We start from the raw sequence: 22,555 nt of genomic DNA on the forward strand, positions 1-22,555 counted from the left end.
ATACACACACACATTTTTGTGCACGTACACGTCGCCGACCGTTCATAATTTAATGTGCTCACGACATAAAAAGCACCAACGTCGCCTCAGAGAGACAAACAAATGGCAGCTCAAAACGGCTCCTATACGTGCGGTTTTTAGTCGCATGATATTTAATGGGACTGATTTTTATACCAAGTTTATTTTCGGCTCCGAGATTGGACTGTCGTGATTACAACTGACGATGTCGTTACGGTAAACAAACGACTGCAAGTTAATGAGTTTATTTTGAATTGTGGAATAATAGGCAAATCGGTGATGTCGTCAGTTATCATGAAGAAAAATACATACACTGACAATTGCCTTCAACGAGTAAAATTGGCGAATAATAACCAAAAATATGTTATGAATCATTTAGGCTAATAAACTAGTATCTCTCGCCAAAAAAAAGTAAAATATCGGTATAACAACTAGTTTTTATTAAGATTAGATTCAATCAAAATTTACTTTCAACAGATACATTACATTTTAATGTTTTTTCTTTTTATCGGTGCGAATTTTAAAAAGAGAAAAGGCCAAACACAAATACGCTCTTCTTTATTTCAAGGTAATTATTTTTAAATCATTTCCCAATTCAAATAACCAAATACCAAAATTTATTTTGCTGCCTGATTTATCATTAAAATTAATTTCCATGGATGCAAAAATATCGCATGCAATCGGCACTCCTTGCAATCATTTTAAACCTTGATGAAATTTTATAAATTTTCACTAGTAATTTAGCTGCAATAATTAAAATCCAACTTCTACAAGTGTATTCTTATTCGGCTTTGTAAAAATAAAAATTACAGTTTAACATTTAATTTAGCAATTATTATAAACGAAGTTTAATTTTTCTTCTAAAATTTGTGTTTATATAATAGTAATTTATCAATTTAATAATTTCCCTTTAGAATTATGATCAATGTATCTTGATATGGGCAGTGATTTCCTATGTTATGTGAAAAAATATCATTTTTCTGTCGACCTTTTGGTCAAACCAGTGTAAAATGAGGACAACCCCCAAATAACAAATAACTATTTTTATTTATCCTTTATCCATCTTGTTTTTCTTTCTGCCTCTCGTTTTTTTTTTCACACATTACCAGCAGCTGATGCAGGTCACGGGCCAGATGAGTCACACATGCAGCACACAAAGTTATTAGGAAATCAGCGGCATTTCAATAATTCTGATTGAAAAGGGCCGATGTCACGGGCGGGTGGGCGCCGCGCGCACCAGATGTCGAGGCACCCACGCGTTGCCACACGCTATGATGTGTACCAACCGCAGAGGTAGCCAAATTGCGTCACAATGTCGCATTATGATTTTTATTGCCGCATAAAAATTAGAACCCTTCCTCCGCTCCACACGGCCGTTTGACCGACGTTTATGCTCTTCTGCGGCTCGCGCCGCGGTTGCAAATTCACACCGCACTCGTTTTTCAGCAGCCCTTTGCGGCCCTGGATATAAACTGCGATTTGTAAAACTCGCCGGATAATGTGACAAGAATTTAGCTGCCGTTTTAAAGCACAGCCAATAAAAAAATTATAAAATTATAGTGCGGCAACAAGTCAAGTTTTTTTTTGGAGTTATTTAATTTTTTTTTTAAATATTAATTTTTTTGTATTGTTAAAATTAAATAAGAATTAAACTTTTTTATTAAAACTAATAGAAATATTGATCTGTAAATATTACCTAGAAATTTTTTAAAATATCGGGGGGGGGGGATCCAAAGCCTCTCTATAAACTTCTTCGAAAGTCCAGGCTAAATTAAACCACCAGCTAAATTGAATGGCGAGTTAATTTAGCCTGGGCCAGGTGAGGCTTTTGTTATCTTTTTTATATTAGGCAGTATTTTTTTTGCACAACAGAGTGTGTACCAATAATAATTGGAGGAATTTTCATTCAATTTACATATTTGTTTGGATGGTAACGGCTGAAGTAAAGAGTACATATCTTCATTTCTTTTTCAATTCCATATTTATATCTTGAAAAATTTTAACTATATTTTTTTACTTAAACTCTTTTTTTGGCCTAAAATTTCAATCCTCTAATTTGTCGATGTGGCAAACAATTTTGCCCTTGTTGGATTTTGGCAAACAGTTGGTGAAATTTCCGCTCATGCAGCCGGCGGGAATGAAAGGAAAATAATGCGATGCTCTCTTCTCAATTTCGAGCGGCAACAATACCTCAAGGGGGTGCGAGGAGGATTGCAGTGTGTGTGCACACACACACACACACACACACACACACACACACACACACACACACACACACACACACACACACACACATTCGCTCTCCTCTCCGTCTAAAAAACACTTGCCGGGAATTTCAACACCTGAGCCTTGTTCACGCCTCGAGAACACAATCCCTCTCTTATTTCTCCCACGGTGGAACAAACTCATCATCAAGGATCGATAGTCACCCTTTTCATACCGAATACCAGGCAAGGTGCAATAATTCCCCTTTTTCCAGCTGCGGTTGCCCGCCGACACGTGTCCCTATCCTCCTGTTTGCACCTGGCTAATGACCAAAACGCTAGGCCAATTTCAGAATTTGGGTGTTTATTTTTGCAACAATGAAATTTTTTTTAAAAAAGTAAAAATATAATTAAAAAATTATTGCAACAATTGGAAAAAAACAATCAATAATAACTAAATATCATGAGAAGTGAGCAACTTCTTCTTGGCAACTTATGAAAATACAATACAATTTAAAAATATTTTTTTGTATGTTTAAAAACAGGTTGGATTCCCAAATAAATAAAAACACCAAGAAGGTAAAATTATGAATCATTTAAAAGCCATCACACTATATTTATCAATATTGAGGTTGAAAAATATTACTGTTTTTGAGCAGAACTGATTTCTTAAAGAAAGAGAATGGAAAATTGAAAGTTCAAATTTTTGTTTTTCAAACCTGGCAATTGATATGTCTGGTTATATTTATTTTATTTTATTTTTTTTTTTTTTAGAAAAGTGACCCATCTGGCAGAAAAAGCAAATCCGTCCGAATATCAGACAAAGCAACAAACCTGGCGCTTTTGCTCATAATTTATAAGCCCCGGGTGAAATATAGATGGTACTGCTCGTTCCGTTTCCCACGCCTCTGATTGTCCAACGCGGTCCCTTCAGCCGATTAAAAACAAGCGGCGGCGGCGGTCTCGGAAAAGGCTGATCTGCCTGGGAAATGCACGACTTGTGCACGCCGCTGACGTTTTTCACCCTCAAACACACAAAGTCCGCCCTGTATTTATTATTCAACCGGCCGTGAAACCCTCTAATCAGTTTTGAACAATTTCCTGCTAGCCGGCCGGTGCGAATTTATAGATAAATAAAATATTCTTTCCTTTGCGGAATCACGTCGCGTCGTCAAGAGGAGCTTTGATGAGAGAAAAGCATCGGTGTTAGTGAGCAGAGAGAAATTTCGTCGTCCTGGTCTAAGCTATCGCGAGATTGCAGCAGTTGGCAAGGATTGCGTGCACAGTTGCAGATAAAACATTGGTCAGATAAAATGTTTGGCAAATATTTAATAAAATTAATAAAATGCTCTTTGATTTTATCCTTTGTTATATATTATAATAATTTTTTTTTTCAAATTACACTGTAATTTAGAATCTTTTATTTGAATACAGAAGCAATAAATGCAGCCATTGTTTTATTATATTTATTAACAATTTTTAAAAAAAAATTATTTATGTTAACAAAATTAAAAAGTTTGGTTAGCAAAAAGTAATTTGAAGACGCTAGTGTCGCTACATTTGTCATTCGTCTTGATTATAAGTTGGTTGGTGGCGTATTGAAAAAGCATTATAGTTAGTTATTCAAAAAAATAATATGATTTTCTGTGCTACAGAAATTATTTTAAATTTTCTCACTGTGCTAGCACTTAATTACTGGAGAAATGCCTGTTCTATTTATGAATGCAAGATTATGCAAGTAAATTATTCTATAAAAAAAAATATTAAAATTAGGTACTTTCTTGTGAGAAAAAAAGGAATGATTTTAAAACCTGCGACAAAATTAATACGATTTTTATTAAAAAACAAAACGGCTCTACCAGTTTTGGTCATGGGTCTACGACCCTATTTCAAACAAATTTTTACAATGAGGAAATGCCCGATTTTATTCATTTCCATGATCATCTCCTCGAGTGTCAATTTCCTCAAACAAAATTAATCCGCTTTTTTAAAACTTAATCATCATTAAGAAGGATTTGCTTTTAGAAGACAGGCATCTTTAAACTTTTTACATCGAAAGAGATAAATCTTGGTTGAAAACGTTGAAAACTAATTAAAAAGAGCCAAAACCAGTTTTGGAAGTAGATATAGAGTCGGAGTGGAATAATAAAATCATGGAGGGGCTTTGCAATGGTGACGAGTTTGCTTTTATCACCAGTATTTATTTTGCTCCATTTTTTCGGCGCACCGCAGCAGCAGCCGCGGACAAATTAATTGAAAACAAACAATCCCGTCGGCGGCGGAATCTGTGCAGCGCCCGGGCGACAATTACTTGCTGATAAAACGCACTCGGTCTGTGTGCCGGTCAAGATAACGCGCGCCAGGATTAAAATATAAAAATTAAATGTGTGTGTGAAGGGGGGACGAGCAGGGGTGAGGTCCCTTGGGGTGGGTCTGCGCGCCGGGATAAGGCCTGTTTCGCAACTGCAACCTGTTTTGCCAGAGGCGAAAATTCTCTCGCGAACATTGAGAGAGAAGAAAGGCGAGATTGGCTGGCTGGCTGGTTGCATACGATACGGGCGCCCTGATCTTTGTGTTTGCCCCCTCGCAGCAACCCTTGCTTGGTCCCGGCTGTTGATCAGCGCAATATTTAGAGCCCACATTGCGCGTCTTTTTTCGTATATACTCGTGTGTTTCGACAAAGAGAGCTGCCTGATAATTGCGTGGGACCTACCAGCACCCGAAAAATTCCGCTCCTAATTGCCAGCAGATTAAAATGCAAACATTATACATAAATTCGTCGTTGAAAACAACACTAGAATGGTTTTATGTGCTAATTTGTTTAAAAAAAGACTTAAAATTCCTGATCCAACAAAATCATTGTTAGATAAATTAATTAAGATAATCTAAATGCAAGTTATCATGAAAAAATTTTAATGCTTGAATCGACTCAAATCTTAAATAAACATTATTTCACATTGTATTCCGGTGTGTTATTTAACCAGTATATAATTATATAGAATAAGATGTGAACACTATAATTAATAATTTAAGAGGATATTTTTTCCTCTGTCATACATCTTCAATCTTCCATTCTAACGGCAAACAGTGCAAGATATCAAGAGATTAATTTATGCAACTTGTATTTAATTATATCTTTGAGCAAATGTCAAACGAATTTAATTAAAAGGTAGAGTAAAACTTATAACGAAAACTTACAAATGATTTTAATTTTCATAGAAAAGTTTAAAAAATTGTAATGACTTACAATGAAAGCAAAAAAAATATGTTAGTGTATTCAAAAATTTAATCAAAATTAATATAATTCACGTATTTTACTGACGAAATTTAATATTTTCATTTTTACATCACAAAAAATAATGCTACGTTGAATTTTCCTTCTCTCAAAAAATTAGCAATCGAGAAAGCTTTTAAGAGCTTAAGGCCGTTTGTATTGCACTTAAAGAGAAGAAGCAAACGTGTGCCGTCGCAGCGCGAATTTAAAAAAGGAGAAGAAACAGCGCTGTGTGTATTAGCAGAGAGAGAGATAGAGAGAGAGGCTGCACTCATAATGAGCAGCAGACTTAAGCCGATGATGTAGCGCTGCTACATCAGCAGATTAAGCCGTGCTTTTGCTAGCCAGCCAGATTTTCCTCCTTTTTTTCTGTGCAAACGCGTTTCTTTTTCTCTCCCTGGACGGCTTTTAAAGGTTTAGTCGAGAGAGCGAAAAAATCATGCATATTCAATCGATCTCTGGTGGAGCGACGGAGAATTAATTTGAGCGACACATTTTGCCGGGGACAACTTTGATGATGGATCGTGCCGCAGAAATTGATACGTCTTGCTTCTTGCGCGGCGCACAAAGGACGCGCTAAGACAGGTGCACGAAATATGGTGGGTCGCTAAAAGGTTGCGCCTCCGTCATTATTCAAACGGCTCCTCGGTACACACCGAGAGAGTGAGCGGCGCCCGACGATGAATGCGTGCCAGCCCGCTTGAATAACCCTGCCGATCATTAACTGTCACCCACTTTATTGGGCCTAGTGAAGATTTTGAGGCATTGCTTGAAAATAATAATATATCTATCTGAACAAAATCGAAAAAAAAAACTGAATCTTTGAAAACTTACAAAAAAATTTAACGTTAATTAGCATGAAATTGAAATAAAGAAAAATAGTTTTCATTGTATATTTTTACATTTTAGTCTTTTTCAAGTTTTTGTTTGTCAAAATTTTAAATAGTTTCGAATTCAACTCTTTGAATCTCTCACAAAAAGTCATAAAAGTTAATAATCACGAACATATAAACCGATTTTTATTATGTACAGAAGATAAGTTTAGAGTTTTGATTTCTTGCATAATTTCTTTTTCTTCGATCTGTTCTGCCAATGAAGTTGTGAATAGCTAACAGTAAATTAGTAATTTTAATTGACAGTCATGGTAAAACGGGTTTTTCTTTTTGTTCAAAATTTCAAGAGGTAAAAACCCAGGGCACTTATTGGCCTGGAAATTATAAATGAAAAACCGTGAAAAATTAAAATTTGTTGTTGAAGTGAATGATTCAATTCCATAGTAATGCAAAGCCAATACCAGATTGAATAACAGCTGCTGAAGTAATAAGTAATCTTATCTAATAACCGTGCATACAAATATGCACAGAAAGTGCGTAATTCACTCTTTAGTGTCTGCTTTATCGCCACAAATTCAGATAATGAACAAAGTAGATTATGAATCAGCATATTTATTTTTATCATGGAAAAACATTAAATTATCTTTGTGAGCTGAGCGTTTTTGAAATATCAATTTGTAATTGCATTCCCTGGAAGATAAGGTGAATGATTTTAACGGAATTAAATAATTAAAATTAAGAAATGAGTTAATTAACAAAAAAATTAGGAGGTATTAAGCAAACTCTTTTTCTCACTTAATCTTTTGAGGAAAAATAATTTTTAATTGAGTACATAGTAAAATCCAGCGCATAAAATTTGCAAGTCTGATTTGAATGGAGATATTAAAATTACAGCTCGATGAGATTTACCACCGCTTTCATTATTTACGAAAAGGTAATTATTTGTGTAAGAAAAGCAAAATGCTCCCTGCGGAGATCTTTGGGAAGGAAACGCCGCCGCTGCGTTTGAGGTGGAGCAGTGTCGGGTGGGTGGGCACGTGTCCCGATTCTCACGGGGTGCACACACGACATCAGCCGCACACTGGCCCTGCACCATGTAAAGAGTTCTCTCTCTCTCTTCTCCTTCGCTCTCTCGCCTGGGATCAACTAAATGGACCTCTCGCACTCGGGGCGCTCTCACTCTCTATCTATCCATCTTTGAGAAAAAGAAAACGTGCGGGTGGCATCACAAACGAAACACTTATCCGCCTAATATAAAGACACACTTCAATATACAATATCCATCATTAATCACCCTCGCGCGCGTCCGAGTGAGAGGAATGCGAATGCTGAGTGCGCGCCTCTTATTCATGGGAGAGCGCAGCCTTTGTTATCGCATGTCTTTTCTTAATCTAATTCCCGCCGCCCGACGATAAAAACATTTCAAAAACAAACCAACCCTTCCGCGCTCGCATCTCCCCTTTGTAGAGAGGCGCACAGCCCCCTGGAAATTATCGTGAGAGAGAAATTGTGAGCGCCGTCGGCGGCGAATTGAATCATGAGAAGTGGACATCTGCATCGAAGATGAGAACGCGCGCCAATGGGAAAGTTCAAAGAGCGTCACGATTTGGCAAAATTTCATGAAAGACACGGTGTCTGAAATTTAGGAAGGAGATGAAAAATTAGGCAATCCAACAATTGTTTTCATATATCTATTGGAAGCCAAAACTTTTATCCTTTTATTTGAAAATGATGATTTTTTGCTCGGTTATCGACATAAAACAATTTTTATTGTAAATCGGCAAATTTGAATTATTTCTGTTTCTCAATTAAGCCTATTTTAATACATATATATATTATATTATTATTTATTGTAAAAATTTCCAAATTAAGATTTTAATCCATCAAAAAAAGATTTCTATGAGGAAATTTTAAATTAAATAGAAAATCATGGAGAAGTAAAATAATGTTAAAAAATCTGTTTTCTTTCCAAAACCAAATTTGAATAAGAAAAACTTCACACAAATTTTGTTGATTGTGTTACTTCGTGTTGAGGTTTGAAAAGTAGCTAAATTCATTCATAGCTTCTAACACATCAAAAATTAACTATTAGCATTTTATATAAACCAAAATTTAAACAAATTACCTAAAAGCAGCACAATTATTAAGTTTTTCTTCAGTGATATAAACTCAATTTAACAAAATAATAAACATTTATCAACAATGAATCATTATAAATTTTAATACCAGAACTTTCATTTTTGAAATGCAATAAATTCATATATAAAATTAACATTATCCTACCTTTGGATGAAGCCCTGGTTGGTCGAGCTGCTTCGGAGGCCGGCGGCGAACTCCTGGCCTTGTGGGCTGCTGGACTGGGCGGCTGCTGCGGGGGCCTCTCCGGGGCTTCCTCCTTGATGCTGCCCTGCAGAAGCTTTGGCTCCATACGCCGGCCACTATTGCGAGCTCTGTCTGCGAAAACAAGAGGAAGAAAAATTGTGAATAAAAAGTAGTGGTGCGTTCGGCCTGAGGCGGCACCGCGAATAATAATAACATTATTTTCCTATTCTAATAACCAGCCGCGCGAGAGCATTGAATGTTTTGATAAAAAATTCCCACGCCACATTTGCGGCGGTGAGAACCGGCGGGATGGAGAACAGATGCTTCTGGCGAGCTATCTCTCTTTTTCTCCGGCTGCATTTCGCTCTTTCTCTCTGGAGAGGCGCTCTTGATGACGCAATTTGAATGACCACCGCGTGAATTTACTACTTTCATGCACAAGTGGCTGGATATATATTTATTTGGCCCTGTGCGATTTGCAAAAGGCCGTGCGAGTGTTTGCCGAGCTAGAGAAGCGAGGGGGACGCGAAGGAGCAGCGCCGCCGGGCCGGGGGTTGATAAGCCTTGCGAACCTTAATCCGGTTATCACGCCAGAACCAACCGCCCAGACGCCGCAACACGATCATTCCTTTCGAATTGGTTTGCTCATATACACACACACACACTCCCTTGCAACGCAAATTTGCTTCATTTGCGCTTTGAGTGCCGCAAACAGGGTATTTATCAACGCAATATTCAGATGTGCGTGTTGAATATTTACAATTGCAGGCCGGGAAAATATATTATAAACAGACATATGTCGATATATATATTATGTCATGTAATTTTAAAATGTAGTTTTTCCGTCCTCATAATTTGATGAATTTTTCAGGCTGTTTTTTTGACTCCACTCTGCGAAATAGAACATTTTAAGACACAAGCACATGACTAGAATTAGCGTTTATTGTAAATTGAGTTTGATTTAATTGCCTCTATTATATGTGAAGGAAATCACTGTAAATGGGAAATCCCGGGAATTCCCAGGAGTCCCCAAAATTTCCCCCCTGTCAAACGCTCTACCCAGAAGATTATAATTTGTACCAATAATTTTATGTTGTACAGATTTACTATACAGTGTAGTATTAAAATTAAAGTTTGTGCACTGACATTATTTTTTCGAAGTTATATAAACAATTTAAAATCTTTTACTACACAAATTGAAGAAGCAAATCTGTTTGCGTTGAAAACTTGTCAAGCGTCTTCGATAACGTGCAAAAACATCACTGACGACAACAGACGGCGCTTTTGATCGGGATGCGTCGCAGATTGCATAATTAGCGCGCGCCGAGAGAGGTGTCAGCTTTGTTTGCGCGCCGCCCGCGTGAATGGATTTGTCACGCCAGTTTAACCCTTCAAGCACACGTGCTCGCCGCCGCTGCCGTTTCCAGCGTCTTCGTCTCTCGCTCGCTCGCTCGCGGATCTTTATTAAAATAAATCAAGTGCCGCCGCCGGGCACAAAGAGACGTCGTCGTCTCGAGACGGGGAAAATATTTTGCAGCGAATCTAATTATTTGACTGCGAAAGTGATTAATGGGGGCTGGCGCGCGGCAACTTGCAGCAGCAAATATTGCCGGCGCACGTGACACCACCGGGCCACATCTGCAATCCATATTGAGAGAAAGCTGGAGAGACGCGCCTTATTGCGAACTGCTTGCTCTCAATTTCTTTGATTCTGCAAAATTTTCCCAATCTTGAGAAACGAGAAAAAATACTAAAAAACAATACAAAATGTCTAAATTTGATACAAACATTAAGTTTAACAATAAGAAGTAATTTGAGTAAAAATGTATAATTTAATTATATTGTAATAATAATCTTATGAATATCTTTGTAGCTTAATATGATAGTAATTTTTGTTTTTTAAATAATGTCGCTGTTTAATTTAACAGTTTAAAGTCACAAAAATTGTAAGTATTTTGAAATTAATTATTTTAATTTGATTTATATATTTATTAAAATTATTTTTTAAAGTTGTCAATTAGTATGAAGAAATTTGTTTCTTATATTTGACTGAGTGTTTGAAACTTTCTAAAACGATTCTAAACAATCTAAAAATGTTAAATTTCATAAAATTAATTAAGGTTGCTTTGCTATATTATATACATCTTAAAAGCAAAAATGTGTTTAACACGACTTCATCCATAATGTGAATATTATTCATAATGTAAATTAATTAGTATGTATTAAAATAAGGAAATTAGAAAAGTAACTTGCAGATATGATTCAGAAAAGATATGAATATATATTTCAACATGCATTATGCGCCCACTGTTTGAATTATACTAGTTTCATGATTACCATGAAAATTTGCAAAAATTTCAGTTCGATTAATTAATTTGATTATCCAAACATTGGTAGAAGTAGAGTTAAAAATAATATTTAAAAAAAGCTTATTATTTCATCAACAACCCTCTGGAACGCAATGGTAACGTTTATTTGATTTTTGATTGATTTCAAAATTCTTGAACCTTTTTTTTTATACAAAAAGTATTAATTCCAGGAATTCAAATCATTGATTTCACAGGTAGAAAAGGAAGCAAGTTGCTAAACAATCTATAGGTGCTACTCATATTTGCGACAGGCCCTCATAAATATGCAAAGGCACGCCTGTGTGCAAACTTTTGAAGACGCCGGCCGGTCTAGCTGCTGGTCTGGCTATGGCCACACAAGAGAGAGGAAAAAAAACACGCACGTTTTGATAGAATTTTAGCATCACGTCTCTGGGTGGAAAAATGGAAAAATTCGTCCCGCGGGTCTCATCGATAAAATAAAGAAGTTTCGGTGCGGGTCCGAGAAAAAAATTTGTTTCTTGGGGCGGAAAAGGAGCAGGTTGGCCGGCACGTAGCGCAGCTTATGTAAAACCTGCTGCTCCAATATCATCAGGGGGCGGTTTGTCTCCAACAAATAACTTTGGTCAAGTCCAATATGACACACACACGCATGCTGCCGGCCCTTGATGTTATATCGTATGACCTCCGAGGGTCAAATACATGGTCACAGCTGCGGCCCTCGTGAATACCATTATACGTACCTCATCGCTCGCCGCCCCACGTTTAATACAAAACAGTTGGCGGCGTATGTAAGTACAGTTCAGCGTGCCAGAGCCAAAAATTTAATCTAACAGAAAGTCCGCGACTCAAATTTTTTCCAGACGTTTGTCACAGGTTTCAGTAGACAAATGATTAAGTGAAAAAAACAAGCAGGTTTTGATTTTTTTATAAACACATTACTTAGCCATGAAAATAGTTTTTTTGTTACAATTTATTTGTAATGCAATTATTTTAATTTAGTTGTGTTGGAGAAACCTAGTAATTAAATGATTAAATAAAATTTACAAAACATGAGAATATAAGGAATTTAACTAACTGAGAAAGCAAGTAAATTGGACAAGTGTTAGGCTGAACAAGAGCTGCAAGAAAAAATAATAATTGTTGAATGATGGCAGTAAACTGGTTCAGTTTATGTTGAATAATTTTTATAAAAAAATTTGCAACTAAAAAAAAACTTGCGAACAAAATAAGCAAAGCAATCGTTATTTTAACAGAATCAAATAAATAAAGTTATTTAAATTAAGATTTGTAAGTATCTTATTTTTACACAACCATAATGACCAGGTTATCATATGTTGGAGCAGCAGCCCAGAGAAATTACACGGCGTTTTTTTTTTGGCAGCTGCTTTCATTGAGCGTAGCCTGTGTAATGGTCTAAGCTTTGGGCATACACACGCATTCGAAAAGCAGCTTTTTATCACCGCGTCTTACTTGTTCCTCTCCACCGATCCAATTACCTCTCTAAAGAAAAAGTATTGCACGAAAACACTCATTTAATCAAATAAGAATGAATGAAAATTTACATTTTACTTCTTCCATGATTCCATACAGATAAAAAGTATTCAGAACTGAAAATTAATCATGCAAAATTTACAATTTGCAAATGATCTGGAATTTTGTTGTTGCTTTTTTCCTTAAAATAATAAATCAAATAATTTTTTTATTTTAAAATTCGTCTCTATTCCTGGAGGAAACAACAGTTCGATGCGTTAAGCGTCTCCAATTTTAGACCACAAAGGCGATAATTCAGCTGTCAAATAAAAAATGCAGCAATCGTGCGCTTTTCACGGAAAGTTCAAGGCTGGGGTGAGGGAGGCGCAAGTCATCAGGAAATGCACCTGCCAGCTGCGTTCCCGGCCAGTAAATATATTTAGCAGCGCCAGACCGACGTCTTTTTCAAGCCCATATAGCGCACATGTGTGCATCGTCACAATTAGAACAACTAACACACCTCCGGGTGGTACTCTTCAATTTTCTTTTTCGGTCCCAGCGCGCTGATCAAGGCGAAAGATCGTCGCTTCGAATTAATCAGCCGTGTTTGTAAAACAAAAAGAGTGTCTGTCTCACTTGTGCGGGCAGACACCCTTTTTTCTGATCGCCGGGGTTTAAAAATAAGGACCAGTTGTCTCTGCACAGATGCGTGATAAATTGTCAAAGAGAAGAGACACCAATGGTAAACAGAATGATTCTTCCACTAGATAATCAAAAATTCACAAAAAAGGAAGTAAAAGAATCAATCAAGATTTTGGGAATTAATTTCTACTTCAGACTGAAACAGACTAATTGTAAAACAAATTTTGAACCAATAAAAATTACATAAATTGCATAAGAACTTTAATAAACATGCACTGCAGTTTTAACATGAATTTTAAGTTCCCAAAGTAAGTATAATATTAATTTCCATATAATATGATTGAAATTGATGTTTAAAAGAATGATTTAAGTCTCGAAAGATTGTTTTCTCAGACTATTTTTTAAATTGTGAATTTACTAATTTCTTGAATGTATGAATTTATGAATGTATGAATTTATGTATGTATTGCCTGATGGTAAATAAAAAAGATTAAAACATTTTTCTATTTCTTTGGTAGCAAAATATTATTTAGGAAAGAAATCATACAATTTTTTAACTGATTTCATTCTGTGAAAAACGCCAATCTAAATTTTAATTGTTTTTCAAACACATCGGTGGGGGATAGGGGCTTAGCGTTTGAATGTCACGGACGTTCATTTCGTGTCTCGTCCTCTATAATTAGTTTGCTTTTGCTTTGAGCTCTCGGCAAATATATAACTCACTGACAAAAGCCGAAAGCGTCTCTCTCGGGCGGAGGAGCTCTCTGGTGCTCGCCATGTGCGCGCAAGATGATTTTGTTTTTCGAAAAATAGAAGCGGAGGGTTTGAGCACGAGAGTGAATCACTGAAATGAATTATGATTAAGCACAACAGCAGCGAGCACTCTCCGCAGACGACCTTCGCGTGTCCATATGGTGCTCGTTCGGTGCCCACTCGCTCATGACTGCAGTTGCGAAAAGAAAACCCTCTGCATGCGTGACCACCAGGCTACTTTTTCGCTAGCAAAATTGCAGAATTCATATATAAATAATTAAGAATTAATTTGTTTTCTAATTTATTGGGAATAATTGAAATGTTTATTGAAGTGGACATAATTTATCTGCACCTTCAAAAGAAAATGTGAATTTCAACTTTTGACATCAATCTCTTTCAATTTAATAATTTAAAAAAAAAATCATAAAATTTGAGAAAATTCTGGTGTCAAATACAAACTTTAAAGTCACGTTATAAAATAATTATAATCAAAGAAAGTTTGTAAAATTTATAACACATTTTTATGAAAGATTTCTTCAAATTCCATACTAATATTTTATGTTAAACATGAAATGAATCATACTTTGAACGCGCCACTGTAAAAATTGTTTTTTTCTCTCTATAAATTTAATTCTCTCTTGCGGCGAGTGGGGATTTTTTTTTGCATGCGAGCTCACCCGACGGCTGAATTACTTCTTGATCACTCAGACATGATAATTAATTGACCTTTTGCTGCTCATCTCGGTGGAAGTTCGCGGCGCCCGCGGTGGAAAGTGCAGCGGTAAATAATGTAGCCTTTGGCTGAGAGCACTTGAGTATTTTGCCGTGTTTTCCGTGATGACGCCATCAGCAATTTGCGTTCGCTCTAGTGTGATTTGCAAAATATTTTTCCGCCGCCCCGCAGCAGAGATTTTTCGCAGAGCGAACCGGTCGGCGTGTAATGCGATGCGGTTAGGGGCTGCGAGGCTTTTCGGGGGACGTGTTGTTCCGACCGCAACCCCTTGAGCCAAACGAATGAATGAACACATCCACCACCCCCGAGCTCTGCAACCCGCCACACCACCCACCGACCTTTCAGGCCTTTGACGATAAATTTTTGGTCTACCCGCGAATTAAAAGTCTGCTCGCCAGAGCGTAATTTGTGATTTTTTGGAAGTTTTTTGGTGCAACATGACTTTTATTGCTGGTCGTTAGCTGTATGCTAATGACGAGCATTTAGTGCGTCATATCAAGGGATAATTAAAATTTTTGGGCAAAATTATTACATGCTTTAATCATACCCTGAATTTTATTAAAAAAAAAATTATTTAATAAATGCAATATTCTTATCCGAATATTAAAAATTCAGAGAAATTTTTTTAAAATTTATTTTTATTTTAAATATGTTCGAGTTGATAAGCGTTGATATTCACTTTTAAACTGTTACTAAAAAAAAATTGCTTCAAAATAGAGCGATTGGTGTTTTGCTTCGTTTTAGAATTCCGTTATATTTTCTTTTAATTGTCTTATATCGCATTTTGTTTTTGAGGGCTTTTGAAAAAAATTAAGCACACAATTATTTTTGATTCACCATTGAATTAATTTAATTTAATATCCTGACGTTAAAAATTCAATAACATTTACGGTTCTTCAAATATATTTTAAAATTGTCTCTTAACATGTTAGTAAATTTTCTAATTATATGCCTAAACAAATGCATTAATTTTTCTAAAAATTTTTTATCATTAAATCATTATTAAAAAAACGAAAGATTACTCAAAATATTATTGTTTGTTAATTTTAGTTGCAACTTAACAAATGTAATAGTTGATACTTTAAGTTTCTTTTATTCTTTTGAGCTTCATTATTTTCAGCTCTATATTATTTCTTAACTCCGATTGTAGTTGAAGCCACTTTGCTGCCGGCACAGGGTTGATAAAGAGCAGAGAGAGAGTCAAAGTCAAAGTTCAAGAAAACTTTTCGGACCGTCTTGTTAGATGGCGAGTGTCTTTTGGCGTGAGACTGGCCAGCGCTCGCTCTCTCTCTCATCAGAGTCGTAAGTGATGAGGTGGAAATGCCTGCGTTATGTTCACTTAAATTTGACAGCCAGTGTATCTAGGCAGGCCCGTCTGTCTTGCATCACTCCGCCCGCTTTTTGTGTACAACTCGGCCACAAGCAAACGAATTCACCGAATCTTCAGCAAAACACGCCCGCGCGATCTCGAAGTTGAAGTGAAAAGAACAGATGTCGTTCCCTCAATTTCTCAATAAAATTTATCTTAATTTGCATTAATAAAAAAATCCTTTAAAATAGAATTGCGTGTGAAATGAAAGGAATTAATCAATTTTGGTTACAAATTACTTATTTTTATATTTAAAAGTCCATATATCATTTGGTTAAAAAATGTTGTTAGAAAAAATGACGTGCACATTTATTAAAAAAAGGGTTGAAATCATAATTTTAAAGATAAAAATAATGTAATCACATTCAAAAAGTCTTTCGGGGAACAGTAACGGCTGGGAAAACGTTGTCTTTCGGCCCAGCCTGAAATTCACAAGCCGGCACAAAGACGCATGTGAAAAAGGAAAGGTGCTCGCAGCGAGCAAAATAAAGAGCCGGGGGAAGAAAAATGGGGCGCAAAAACAAATTTTCCACTCAACGTGGCCGATTCTCAGGGCGTGCATTCTCATCGTTCATTATTGAACAAATTTCTGTGGCAAGCGGCGCGTTTCCTACGTGAAATGTCAGGTGTGCTTAAGGCTCGCACCGCCGCCGCCACCATGTGTGAGCTGCTGGCTCATTGCGTCCACAAACGTGAGGAAGTGGCAAAAAACGCGCCACATGCTTGCCTTTTCAAACGAAGAAAAATAATTTTAGTGTGTTTATTATTTTAACAAACTGATTAAACCCTGTCCCCAACAAAATGTCACAGAACTTCATAAACATATTTTAATTTAAAACATTTTAAATCCATCTATTAACAAATTTACGCCAAATTCCTCTTATTTAAAGATTGCATTGCATTTTTTTTTTTACTTTTAGTGTTGTTTGAAGCTAAATATGAACATTTGATAAATTTTTTTTATCACCCCTTATATCATATTTACAAAAGTGTATCTCACAATCAGTTATTAAAAATAATCATGTAAACTGAGGCTAGAAACTTTAAAATGCTCAATCTTTTGAACCAAAACTTAACAACAAACAAGAGCAATGTTTTTTTTTTTTTTTGAGAGCCATTTAATCAGAAGAAAAATTATGTTTGAAGAAGTATATAATAGTAGATCTCACCTAATCACATTTTAAAAAGTGGTTTACAGGAAATTGTGGGACTCTGAAGTTACTTTTCCAGAGGAAGTACAAGATTCATAACTGCACGTGTGCCGGACACGTGCGAAATAATTAAGCCCTATTACATTATTAGAGAGCAGCTTCTTGTTTGGTCTCGGCTGCAGGGTGCTTTATGTTCGCAGACCGCAGCGTGTTGCCGCTATCAAGTAGCCTTTATTAAACATTTTTATTGCCCTGCACGGCGGATTTGTCTCGCTTAAGCAAACCACCAAAGCGCTAATGCACACATGTGCCAAAAGCGATAATTCACCCACCGCACCACCAGCAAAGTTAAACTCGTTTCCCTCAAACGCTATTATTCTTTGCTTTGTTTCCCTTTTTTGCAGGACGAGCAAATTTCCAACGTAATTTAATGTCTTTAAATCGCATTAAATTTCTTAATACCCCGAAAATGAATTTAAGGCACTTAAGCAGATTAAGTGCAAATTTAATAATTCATGTTTCTGCAAAATAAAATTGAATTCAGTGTATTATCATTTATCAATATCAATAATAATATTTTTTATGAGAAAAAATAACTTTATAATATAAAAAATTAAAGTCAAAGATATCGTTGAATTTTAAAATTGTATAAATTTACTCAAAATTTAACAATCCCTGTTTAAAATGATCACAGGCCAACCAAAAATTTGTTATAAAATAAAAGAAAATTTATCTATATTTTCTTCCTCTTTTTTTACACGACAAAGTATAACTTTTCTTCGTCACGTTTAGTGCATTCACCAAATAGCAATGCAGCGTTTCGCGAGCGAGCAGCTGGTTTTAATTTTTGAGACAAAGTGGCTGGCGAGAGCAAATCAGCACAGCCAGTGGAGCATCAAAGGAGTAGCGCACATGCAGAATTATTTCTGTGTGACAGCCGCGTGCTCTCTCGCGGCGGCGCACATGTTTGCGAAAAAGAGCCGCGCACACAGAAAAACAAAAAGCCGCGCCTGCGAGTGACTGACTGGCCCCGGCGCTCGCTTTTTTAAAATGTAATTACAATTTGATTTTTATCCATTTATGACATTTCGCTCTCTTTTGAAAGCGCGCGCGCGGCTGTCAGCGGCACGTCGCGCATCAAAAGGCCACGCGAATATTATATATTTTTTTCGCCATTACTCATAAATAATCATGGGCCAAAGAGTGCAGACGGGGTGGGTATGCGTGTCGGTGACACTCGCCCTCGCAGCGAAAAAAGCGCGGGTTAACAACAAAAATTTGACGCGCCACTCGCAGCCGCACTACTTTTTGACGCGGGATGCACTCGCGGGTCTGCTCCAGACACGGCCTGTGATTTAGTTGGGCGGCCAGACCGCTGCTCCTCTTCGCCATATAAAAAAAATATACGAGCCAGGGCTTATCTGCTGCTGGGTGTTGCAAACACTCGTCCGATGCGGGATACAGGCGATTTGGATGCGGTGCTAGTGGTGATCTACGGCAATCAGACTACGGCTGCGGGCGCTGCTTTTTCTTTCTCTCTCTCTCTCTCTCTTTCGCAGGCCTGCAGGTGCCGCCATCAATTTGCTGCTTTTGTCTAAATGGACCCGCGTTGGAATTCGTCCGCCCTGCCGTTCGAGAGATCGCAGACTTTGAAATGAATTTGCGACTAACTTGCATAATTTTTATGCTGTAATACCCACAGCAAAGGTGTTTACAGGCCCTCATTATTAAAGCAAACCATTATGTAACGAAATTTGAAAAAAAGTTAGTAAATAAATAAAAAAATTGTCCGTTAATGGGAATAATAAACCCTCTTCATTTTATGAAAATTACTCGATTTTTTATTATTTTAAACAATTTTGTAATGGTTCGCGACTTTATTAAAAAAAAAAACAGTAAAAATCAAATTGGATCGAAAGTTAAAAAAATAACAATTTTATTACTTTCCCTAGAGATGAGCATGGTCAGGAAAGATTGTCAATGAAATTGTTTAACACTAAAAATTATTAAAAAATCATCGCTTTTAGTTCCTCTTTTGCAATTAACCTATGAATTGATTATAATTGAGACCTCAAATAATTAAGTTTGAAAATAATAAAGCTTTGCCAGTTTAATACCTTAGTTAAGTTTCAATAGAAATTCTTATTTAGGATTATTGAAAGACAAATTCAAAAGCCAGTACATAATGTGAGTCATGTACAAATGACAATAAGCTGAGAAAAAGATTATCAAGTGCGATAGTGCTATTTTTTTACAAACGTTGGTTTTGAAATTCTTAATTTTATAGTCCTGAAATTAAGGACTACAAAATTAAAAATGGCAAAGCGGACATTTGTAATTAGAAGCACTATTAGCTGAGAAAAAGATTATCAACCGATAATGCTAATTTTTACGAACGACGGTTTCGCAATCCTTAATATTTTAGTCCTAAAATCTAGTACTACAAAATTAAGGAAGGCGAATCGGGCGTTGGTAAAAAAGCACTTTTTCGCAGTAAGGAAATTTCGTGCATAATCATTGCACGCGCCTTTTTCAAATTTGATGGAATTATTATCTTTAAAGCGAGCGGAGTAATTAATAATGCTGAATTGGTCAGCAGCCAAATTCAGACAAATTTTCTCTTTGGCTGTTTTTAATAAATTCAATCTGTCAGAATCACTCGCAGCAAGTTTCATCAACAGGCCGCGCGCATTCCTCCATAGCAAAGCACAAAACAGCTGCTGCTTATCTCGGGGGAGCAGAGCGAGATGCAATTCAAATTGCAGCCTTTCAATTAACTGGCTTTCTTTCTCGCCGGGCTCCTTGTGCGCTTTCGCATAAATAAGCACGGGTGCCAGCGCCGATAAATAACGCCGAGGGAGAGTGCGTGCGGGGATGTGTGCGACGGCAGCAATTATGATTCCCCGCCCAAGGCGCAGTATCAGCCAGGCATCACTTTTGCGACCTGCCATCGCCACTCTTATCGAAACTAATCAGCCCCCGCGCCGCCGATTCATTTTATAAACAGCGGCTGCGTTTGTCACCTTTTGAATGTTAAGACGCCGCCGCCGGAGCTCTTGTGTTGCCACGCCGCCGCCTTCCAAGCAATTTGCTCAAGAATTTCTTTCCTCCTGCGCAAAAAAAAAGGAAAAAAAATTATGCTGGTCTTGGAACAAAAAGTGTGGGGAACACTTTTAACTATTGAAAACCAAGAGTTCTTTTATTTTCTGTCTTGTGATTGAAAAAAATGTGAAAAAATAAAAATATAATATAAAGTTCAATTGATGTGAAAGGTGAAAGTTAAAAAATCCATTGTATAAAGTCCTCTTCAATGCAGAAAGTATTAACCGATGTAATAAAAAAATTTGTTACAAAATTTTTGATGATCAGATTTAAAAAAAAAAAAGGGAATTTTATAACCAAAAGAGGATTTTGTAATAGGAAGGAAAATTGATTTTATGAATAGAAAATAATCAAAAGGGCCAAATATAAGTACGCCCTAAATATTTATAATTATTATTGCACACTTTGTTAGTTTTTTTTCTGAGAGCTGTAAAAAGCGAAGAGAAAGTTTTGAATTTGTTTGGAAAAAATCTCAAATTTTTAAATATCTTGCACTGAAAATATTCCTTAATTTTTATGATAATTGTTATTTATCCTTAAAATTCAGGGAATTTTCTCTGAAAAGTCTTCAGATTTGAAGTTTTCTTTAAAATTTTATTTCAAGTAAAAAATTAGTCACTATTCTTTGCACTTTCAACTGCTATTAAAATTAGGAATCACAACCCCTCGGAACAAAAAGCCAAAACAACACATTTCCCCTCCGCCCACTTAATAATTGAAAACAACAATTTGCCACTCAAGGGTGTTCCTAATTGATTCAACACGAGACCCCGAATCGATGCATTGTTAAAGGGCATAATTCTACCATATTAGATCAATTTCGAGCCGCAGAAAGATGGACGGAGCTATTTTCTCATCACTGGGCCGCAGCTGCATGCAATTATGTGTGCATCGCAAATGCGCGGGCGGACGAGCGACATCCAGTAGTGCAAACAGAGAAAAGCTCGAGCAGCCGCGGCCAGCAGGCGATATAATATGGCACAGAATTTGTCTCCGCTCAAAACGACACACAGAGAGACACACACACTTGCCGCCGCCGTTATTACAACAATAAAATGCAAGCTGCCGCTCAAAGGCCATGTGCGCGGACTTGCGTGTGTGTCTGTCTGTGCTGTGCATATGTGCATGGGCCAGAAGGCCCCCGGGTCGCAGCTGCCCCGCTGCTCTCATTACAAGAGCTCGCTGCACCCTCATTAGCATTTGCGGCGACATTTGGCAGAAAGAAATATGCACAAGCGAGAATCGGGGTTGCAAGTTTTTGTCAAAAGCTGAATTCCTTCAATTTTATTGAAGATTATATTTTCCTATTCCAAATTGAAGTGAAATTTTAAGAAATTTAATCAGAAAAGAGGATAAGATAGGCCAATATTTGATTTATTTTTTATTTATTTTTTTTTTTTTTTTAGCAATTTACATACATTTTTTGAGAGAAATAGGTGAGCAGTCGAAGACAGGAGTTTTAAAAATCAATCAATCAATTAATTTCGCGTAATATATATCTAAATCAATGCTGCGCTTTTTTGCAAGGAAATTCTTACTATGCTCAAATTAGACCATTGTTTTTGTTAACCACAGGTAAGAAAGAATTAGAAAAAAAAATGTCATATGATTCTCTAACTGATCATGAATGAATAAAATAACAAATTTTATAAGTAAAACTTTAAAGTTACAATGTATTTATAATAATAAATATAAGTTTTAATGCATTTCAATATCATAAATTAACATTATTTGTATTTAATTTATAATCTATATTTTTATTTTTCAAGATAAAAAATATACTATTTAGATGGGGCGTATTGTTTTTCTGTTTTATATTGTTATATAGCTTTTATTTTATTAAATATTTGCAAGAAAACTTTTCATTATTAATTTTGGTAAACACATGTGAATTGGTTGCACTTTTCTACTGAATATTGAAACATATAAATCACCGTAAAATTGAATTAGGATGCCGACCATAATTCAAAACAATTAAAATGTTTATATTTCATTTGGAGATCATCATAAAAAATTAAAAATGTACACATTATTAATTAATTAAAATTTAAATAATAAAATGTGAATAAATCGTTCAATGCTTAAAAATCCAGCCGTATGCATGGGGCCTGTTTGCGGCACGTTTGGTCCAAAAAGGGTTCCCGAGGGAGTGCATTGTGTCTGGCGTTGACGGAATGCCGACAGAATATATCGCGCGCGTGTTCAACACACTCGCAGGGGGTGGATGAAAGACTGTCTGCCGACCCTTAATGAGCAGGGGCGAGTGTGCGAAACGTCGATACAGGGTTTTTCTTTCGCTGTTTAATATACATACATGTGTGCAGGAAGGAAGATGGCACACCTGCGCTGGGGAG

The 22,555-nt window shown here is 36.4% G+C and overlaps 1 protein-coding gene across 1 annotated transcript in view; it reads right to left on the reverse strand.

Annotated features, from left to right (window-relative positions):
• Positions 1-22,555, reverse strand: part of LOC132194220 (protein CBFA2T3) — a 52,451-nt gene that overhangs the window by 26,195 nt on the left and 3,701 nt on the right. Inside the window, exon 2 of the mRNA XM_059615374.1 lies at positions 8,613-8,783. Coding sequence (XP_059471357.1) covers positions 8,613-8,757 — 145 coding nt within the window. The 5' untranslated portion in view covers positions 8,758-8,783. The remainder of the gene's footprint in view (positions 1-8,612; positions 8,784-22,555) is intronic.

This window comes from Neocloeon triangulifer, unplaced genomic scaffold (assembly GCF_031216515.1).
Source record: "Neocloeon triangulifer isolate White Clay Creek 2 clone unplaced genomic scaffold, ASM3121651v1 ptg000006l, whole genome shotgun sequence".
NCBI lineage: Eukaryota > Metazoa > Arthropoda > Insecta > Ephemeroptera > Baetidae > Neocloeon > Neocloeon triangulifer.